The 8819-nt window shown below is 41.9% G+C and overlaps 1 protein-coding gene across 1 annotated transcript; it reads left to right on the forward strand.

Annotated features, from left to right (window-relative positions):
* The first annotated feature begins 6364 nt into the window (after positions 1-6364).
* Positions 6365-7585, forward strand: LOC123127216 (30S ribosomal protein S21, chloroplastic). The gene is made up of 2 exons (XM_044546798.1): positions 6365-6783; positions 7306-7585. Exons 1-2 carry the CDS (start codon positions 6464-6466, stop codon positions 7412-7414), a joined length of 429 nt encoding a protein of 142 aa, XP_044402733.1. The 5' UTR covers positions 6365-6463; the 3' UTR covers positions 7415-7585.
* The last annotated feature ends 1234 nt before the right edge of the window (positions 7586-8819 follow it).

Below are 8819 nucleotides of genomic sequence, written 5' to 3' on the forward strand. Positions count from 1 at the left end.
GATGATATCAATGATGCTCACATAAAAGATAAGAATTGTAACATAAAGAGAGCACCATGAAGAATATTACTAGCACATTTAAGTCTAACCCACTTCCTATGCATATGATTTTGTGAGCAAACAACTTATGGGAACAACAGTCAACTAGCATAGGAAAGTAAAACAAGCATAACTTCAAGATTTTAAGCACATACAGAGGAAACTTGATATTATTGCAATTCCTACAAGCATATGTTCCTCCCTCATAATAATTTTCAGTAGAATCATGAATGAATTCAACAATATAACCATCACATAAAGCATTCTTTTCATGATCTACAAGCATAGAATTTTTATTACTCTCCACATAAGCAAATTTCTTCTCATGAATAGTAGTGGGAGCAAGCTCAACAAAATAACTATCATGTGAGGCATAATCCAATTGAAAGTTAAAATCATGATGACAAGTTTCATGGATACCATTATTCTTTATAGCATACAAGTCATCACAATAATCATCATAGATAGCAACTTTGTTCTCATAATCAATTGGAACCTCTTCCAAAATAGTGGATTCATCACTAAATAAAGTCATGACGTCTCCAAATTCACTTTCATAATTATCACAATAAGATTCAACATCCTCCTAAATAGTGGGATCATCACTTCCTAAAGTTGACACTCTTCCAAACCCACTTTCATCAATATAATCATCATAAATAGGAGGCATGCTATCATCATAATAAATTTGCTCATCAAATCTTGGGGGACAAAAAATATCATCTTCATCAAACATAGCATCCCTAAGCTTGTGGCATTGCATATCATTAGCATCATAGATATTCAAGGAATTAATACTAACAACATTGCAATCATGCTCATCATATAAAGATTTAGTGCCAAACATTCTAATGCATTCTTCTTCTAACACTTTGGCACAATTATCAGAATCCTTATTTTCATGAAAGATATTAAAAAGATGAAGCATATGAGGTATCCTCAATTCCATTTTTAGTTTTCTTTTATAAACTAAACTAGTGATAAAACAAGAAACTAAAAGATTTGATTGCAAGATCTAAAGATATACCTTCAAGCACTCACCTCCCCGGCAATGGTGCCAGAAAAGAGCTTGATGTCTACTACACAACCTTCTTCTTGTAGACGTTGTTGGGCCTCCAAGTGCAGAGGTTTGTAGGACAATAGCAAATTTCCCTCAAGTGGATGACCTAAGGTTTATCAATCTGTGGGAGGCGTAGGATGAAGATGGTCTCTCTCAAGCAACCCTGCAACCAAATAACAAAGAGTCTCTTGTGTCCCCAACACACCCAATACAATGGTAAATTGTATAGGTGCACTAGTTTGGCGAAGAGATTGTGATACAAGTGCAATATGGATGATAGATAAAGGTTTTTGTAATCTGAAAATATAAAAACAGCAAGGTAACTAATGATAAAAGTGAGCATAAACGGTATTGCAATGCTAGGAAACAAAGCCTAGGGTTCATACTTTCACTAGTGCAAGTTCTCTCAACAATAATAACATAATTGGATCATATAACTATCCCTCAACATGCAACAAAGAGTGACTCCAAAGTCACTAATAGCAGAGAACAAACGAAGAGATTATGGTAGGGTACGAAACCACCTCAAAGTTATCCTTTTTGATCAATCTATTCAAGAGTCTGTAGTAAAATAACACGAAGCTATTCTTTCCATTCGATCTATCATAGAGTTCGTACTAGAATAACACCTTAAGACACAAATCAACCAAAACCCTAATGTCATCTAGATACTCCAATGTCACCTCAAGTATCCGTGGGTATGATTATACGATATGCATCACACATTCTCAGGTTCATCTATTCAACCAACACAAAGAACTTCAAAGAGTGCCCCAAAGTTTCTACCGGAGAGTCAAGACGAAAACATGTGCCAACCCCTATGCATAAGTTCACGGAACTCGCAAGTTGATCACCAAAACATACATCAAGTGGATCACGTGATATCCCATTGTCACCACAGATAAGCACATGCAAGACATACATCAACTGTTCTCAAATCCTTAAAGACTCAATGCGATAAGATAACTTCAAAGGGAAAACTCAATTCATCACGAGAGAGTAGAGGGGGAGAAACATCATAAGATCCAAATATAATAGCAAAGCTCGCGATACATCAAGATCGTATCACCTCAAGAACACGAGAGAGAGAGAGAGAGAGAGATCAAACACATAGCTACTGGTACATACCCTCAGCCCTGAGGGAGAACTACTCCCTCCTCATCATGGAGAGCGCCGAGATGGTGAAGATGGCCACCGGAGAGGGATTCCCCCCTCCGGCAGGGTGCCAGAACGGGTCTAGATTGTTTTTCGGTGGCTACGGAGGCTTCTGGCGGCGGAACTCCCGATCTATTCTGCTCTCCGATGTTTTTAGGGTATATGGACATATATAGGCGAAAGAAGTCGGCCAGGGGAGCCATGAGGGGCCCACAAGGGCGGGGGCGCGCCCAGGGCGGGCAGGCGCGCCTCCCTGCGTCGTGGCCACCTCGAAGCTTTCTTGACTTCAACTCCAAGTCTCCCGGATCACGTTCGTTCCAAAAATTACGCTCCCGAAGGTTTTATTCCGTTTGGACTCCGTTTGATATTCCTTTTCTGCGAAACACTGAAACAAGGGAAAAAACAGAAACTGGCGCTGGGCTCTGGGTTAATAGGTTAGTCCCAAAAATAATATAAAAGTGCATAATAAAGCCCATAAATATTCGAAACGGATAATATAATAGCATGGAACAATCAAAAATTATAGATACGTTGGAGACGTATCAAGGAGAACTTTGTATTGAGATCCAAAGAGAGAGAAGAAGCCATCTAGCTAATAACTATGGACCCGAAGGTCTGAAGTAAACTACTCACACATCACCGGAGAGAGGCCATGGAGTTGGTGTAGAGGCCCTTCGTGATCAATGCCCCCTCCGGCGGAGCTCTGGAAAAGGCCCCAAGATGGGATCTCTCGGGTACAGAAGGTTGCGGCGCTGGAATTAGGTTTTTGTGGTGCTCCTGGATGTTTGGGGGTACGTGGATATATATAGGAGGAAGAAGTACATCGGTGGAGTAACGAGGGGCCCACAAGGGTGGAGGGTGCGCCCCCCTGCCTCGTGGCCTCCTCGATTATTTCTTGACGCCCACTCCAAGTCTCCTAGATCAAGTTTGTTGAGAAAATCACGTTCCCGAAGGTTTCATTCCGTTTGGACTCCGTTTGATATTCCTTTTCGGCGAAACTCTAAAATAGTCAAAAAAAACCAGCAATTTGGGCTGGGCCTCCGGTTAGTAGATTAGTCCTAAAAATGATATAAAAGTGTAAAATAAAGCCCATTAACATCCAAAATAGATAATATAATAGCATGGAGCAATCAAAAATTATAGATACGTTGGAGACGTATCAGCTACCAATTGCTCCTGTCAAAAATTCAAGGTACATAAGTCTTAATCCATTTTATTGAAAGGTCCACTACTCAGTTGGTAGAGTACAAATCTCTTAACCTTATGGACGTGGGTTCGAGCCCCATGGTGAGGGTTACATCATATGATATTATTTTCAATGAAGTACGTATAAAGTCCTAACTCAGTATTATCTTACTAAGCCGGCCCTTGGGGGCTACACGTTGTTGTTCAAACCTACATGATCATATCTACAAAATATCTACTCATTATTGCTTAATGACCCGGCACTTGGGGGATACATTGGTTGAAGTTTTCATGGGCATCAGGAAATTACAAGTCCCAGGTTGCTGCAAGCATGTCAACCCGGCACTTGGGGGCTACATATATGGAGTATTCAGTCTTTACTAGTGACTGAGATGAACAAACATGGATTTCTTCAAAGTGGCAGTATTTATATTGAAGCAAGTCTTAAGTCATCACTTTGTTCTGCTCAAGACTGGGGGGCTACAGGTAATATGGATATAAGGGAGAGATATCTTCCAATTTTCAGTTTTGAGCAAAATAGATTGACCCGGTGTCTGCAACAATCATGACCCGGCGTCACCAACAATCATGACTCGGCGTCACCAATAACTATGACCCGGCGTCGGCAACAATTATGACCCAGTGCTATCAATATTTACAAACCAGATATTTTGGCAATGATAAACCGGCAAGTTCTATAAGCCGGCTGAAAATCAGATGAGTATTTCAAGACCAATATTTTTGTTAAGCATTGGGAGCTGAATCAAATATTCTTCACAATATATTGCTGTGAGAAGCCAATGTCAGCAAATTAATTATGAAGCTGGTCTATTGACCTAGACTGTCCAGAAGAAGGAAATGACAAGGACTTAAGGATGATCAGATGCCGGCTTACAAGAATTTTTAACCCGGAGCACAACCTGTCAAATTTGTTCTTGTGTTTATTTTGCAGGATCAGTTTAACATGGATAAATCCAAATTAAACTGGGGCTAATGTCGGGGATATACCCCGCGGTATGACCCGGCCGGACTTGACGACTCACTCGTGACCCGCCCTAACATGGCCACTCACTAGGTGACCTGTCCGGATCTCTCCACTCACTGATGACCCCGACGACGGGTCAGATAGATGACAAGGCCCAAGGCCCAGAAGGCCGGTTCATGTGATGGTGGGCCGGCTTAAGAGGAAAGGCATAAGGAATATTCTCCTACAAAGGAAGCAAGATTAGGACTCCACTTGTAATAGAGTAATCCTAATCCTATTAGGACTAGTCATGTAACCCGCCCCTTCAACATATATAAGGAGGGGCAGGGCACCCCAAGAGGGACAGAAAATAATAGCTAAGGCTAAACACAACTATAGGAGAGCCGGCTTATGCGGCGTCTCCCTCATGAGCATAATGAGACCTAGCCACAAACAACATGTAGGGCTATTACCAGATGATGTTTCCCGGGGCCCGAAGTTGTCTAAAACTTTGTCATGCGTGTTGCGTCTCTCAATTCCGACCAACCCCTTCAAGCTACCGCATAGATGCGTTGGCCTCACGACTAAGTCCTCGCACTAGGACATCTGTCATGACAAATTCCACGACATGAGTAGAGTTTTAGCTTGCGTTACCGTTACATCAACTAAACTTTTGATTTTCTTCCATTGCATTTACAGTAACAACACAACTTCATTACTTCTGCGTTTGCGTTGCTGCCCCCAAAGCAAACACGTTATACATGTATATGTGTTCTTTTTCACCTTTTTCTTCCTTATCTTTAGTCAATCTAACCATTTTGCTCAATGCTAGCCTCTTCGACAATAAACTTGTCTATCTCAACACCACATTTATTGGCGTTGGAAAAAAACAAATCTAGCTTTTTCATGAAGAGAAATTATTTTACAATGTCAAACCCCTAAGGTATTGGTGTTGAACCCAACACCAAACCCCTATTCATTGAGCTTTGCCATTTCAGTGTGGTACTCTCCGACGTTAACCCTATGAACACATTTCGCCCGTTTGGAGGACAATCAAATCGAATGCTGAGGAGACTGGTGTTAATCAAAAGAAATATATGGTTTTAAGGTTAACAGAAACCTTATTTTTAGCCGAACTTTCGAAAAAGGGTTAGAAGTTAGACGTGGAGTATCCGCTCCCGAACTCAAATGCTCCATGATGAACAGTAAAATTTTAGGAAATAGTAAAAAAAATCAAAAAAAATCTTTTTTTGTGTGTTAAACTTTGACAAATGTTTTGTATGCTTGCAAAAAATCATCATGAAATGAAATTAGTGGAAGTCATGGCAAAAAAACAAAGTTGATGGTCCAAAAATGATAGTTTTGTAAACATTTTGGAGTGCTGTTTTTTTTCATGACTTCCACGAATGTCATTTCGTGCTGAAATTTGTTATGAATAGAAATCATTTGTCAAAGTTTTTCATTTGTTTTTTCATTACTTTTTTCTATTTTATTATTCATCAGGGTGCATATGAGTTCGGGATCAGAATAGGACTTTCATGAGAAATTCTCACTCGCTCGATCTTCCGGTTATTGTTTTTAGGAGCAACAATTACTTAGAGATTTTACCAGCCACAAATAAATATGTGATGGTTTAGTCGAACGCTGGTATGAGTAAGCAACATGAGGAAGAAGACAGTAATGAGCCTAATTTTACAAAATTTAGTCTCTTTTTCACGAATGTTCAAAATTTAGTTGTTAACAGTTCAAGAAATAGGAAATAGTAATTTTAGTTCCATCTGTCTACTGCTATTTATCCAAAAAAGAATACAACATTTTAGTACTCCCTCCGAGGGAGTACCAATTTTTTTAATGTTTGAATTCTTCTTAGAATAGAATTAATAGAAATGAGTATTCCAAAGAGGAAAAAAGATGTCACTTCCCTCCAAAACTCAGAAATAAATAAGGGGATAAGCCAAGCCTCACCGGCTCAGCCTCCTACCTTCCCCAGCCTCATCCAAAACCCGGAACTCAAAGAGAGCGCAGCAACCGTCAGAGCCGACTAGTCGAAGGCCACAGCCATGGCCGCCCCTACTGGCACTTCCATGCTGAGCGCCCTGCTCCAGCTTCCCCTGGCCCCGTTCTCGGGGAAGTGCTCCGCGCCTTCGGCGGTCCACATGACCGCCCGCCGCGCACCGACGCCCGTGCTGGCCGCCAAGGGCTACAACGTGCAGATCGTGGTGGACGAGAACGAGGGGGAGGACTCCATCTTCCGGCGCTTCCGGCGGGAGGTGATGAAGGCCGGCCTGCTCCAGGAGATCAAGCGCCGCCGGCGGCACGAGAACACCAAGGACAAGAAGATCCGCAAGGCCCGCGAGGCCGGCCGCCGCAACCGCCGCAGGTAAACCTCTCGTTGACGCTGCCTTTCCTCGATGCTGTAGGAAGAAGACTTGAGAATCTGAGACGTCCGAGCTTAGTCTCATGTCAGACGGTGGAAAAGGCCATTTCTTGGATGTTGGAAGCGGAACAGAAATGTGACACGGATTCTGCAGGATTTGGATTGATTTAGAATTTCATGCTGTTATATTATAATGATGAAGGGTCCAGACAGACAGTGTTTGTGGTGCTGCCAAAGCCAAATAAGTGCAGCACGAACTTGAACACGTACAAATGTGATAGAAATTTACAGAAAGAAGTTAGCAAACTTGATTGCCCCACTGCCTGCGGTGGTGGTAAGAGCACAATTTTGTTAGTGGTTTGATATCGTTGGGAAACCACACTACCATGAAACGAAAATTCAGAAATCTTCAATTTTTTGACAGGGCATTGCCGCTCACAAATGTTTTTCTATTGCAGCGACCAAACTTCATTGTCATGTCTCTTTTACTAAAGCTTATATCTGCATGTCATTTTGTTTTTGCAGGCGTATGATGGATGATCGTAGGTTCCCCGAAGACGAGGGAGACTCAGAGGCTGTGAGAACCCGCCGCGACGAGGACAACGACAACTGGGAGGTTAGCGGTATTCTGTGAATGGAATGATGACGGAATTCATAACAACTGTAGATGCACAACTCTGGCAATTCGAGATCTTTTCTTTTGCCTGCATGGCACAAACTATATGAGTCACCAGCCGCTCTTTCCACTTCAATTGTACTATTTTATTGTACCAAATGTTAGCTAATGCAATCTCCATTCCGGATACTTCTGTGCTATTTTTTACTTACTTTTCAGGATTTGTCACATTTTGCGAATGCAAAGCATATATTTATCAAATCTTTCAAGTTAATGAGTAAGAGCCCTTTTTTTATCAAAGGATTTTCATAATTGCAGTTCATATGATTTTTTTCCCCATGGAGGCCCTTTGCATAATAGCAATGTGAACATCGAAAGTTTTATGAATTGGTTCCTTAGATCTCAATTTGAAATGATTCATTTTTTTTGCGGGGGGATTTGAAATGCTTCCTAGCTAGCAAGAGGTTGGACCTCATGAATCTCTTCCTATTGGTGTCTTGCATGCACTTTCCCCCTCTTAACATTGCTACAAAGTTCACATGCGAGTTCGTGTGAATTGGAAGTGAGGATATTTCAGTTCTACATTTTACTGTTCTTTTGTTCCAAAGTATTGAACTTGTGTTCCAGCCAATTCATCCAAATGTCCAAACTGATGGAAAGAGACAGACAATGTACTTCAACACAGTTTTTTTTAGAAAAGGAGGATGTACCTCCGGCCTCTGCATCTGGACGATGCATGCAGCCATATTATTAATTATTCACAAAGACCATACAAGGTGATACATCAATAAGCCTGAAGCCACCATCTTGACAACATCGTTGCTACTCCTATCCCCTTGATGCAGGCGTGCCGAATTATAACGCCCTCGATGCGGCTATAGCTCCCACGTGTCGAGGCACGACTTAGAGACATAACCGCATTGAAAGCAATGTCGCAAGTTAGGCAATCATCACAAACATCCCATGTAACAAGTAATAAAAGGGGAGAAACATAGTTGGCTTACACTCGTCACGTCACATCAAAGTACATAAATAACATGCATCATACAAACACTCATGGCCCGACTACGGCGCCAAAATGGAAAATAACCCAACATGCGACACGGTCCCGATCAAACCCCAACTGGGCACCACTACTGATCATCAGGAAAAGACACGTAGTAACGCTGAGAGTCTTCGTCGAACTCCCACTTGAGCTCGTACTCGTCACCTGGAGCGGAATCACCTGGACCTGCATCTGGAGTTATAGTATCTGTGAGCCACAGGGACTCGGCAATCTCGCACCCTCGCGATCAAGACTATTTAAGCTTATAGAAAGGGTACGGCAAATATATGTGGAGCTGCAGCAAGCGACTAGCATATATGGTGGCTATCTTATTCGCAAGAGAGAGCGAGAAGAGGAGGCAAAGCACGAGCGAGAAAC

This window comes from Triticum aestivum, chromosome 6A, assembly GCF_018294505.1.
Source record: "Triticum aestivum cultivar Chinese Spring chromosome 6A, IWGSC CS RefSeq v2.1, whole genome shotgun sequence".
Classification (NCBI taxonomy): Eukaryota; Viridiplantae; Streptophyta; class Magnoliopsida; order Poales; family Poaceae; genus Triticum; species Triticum aestivum.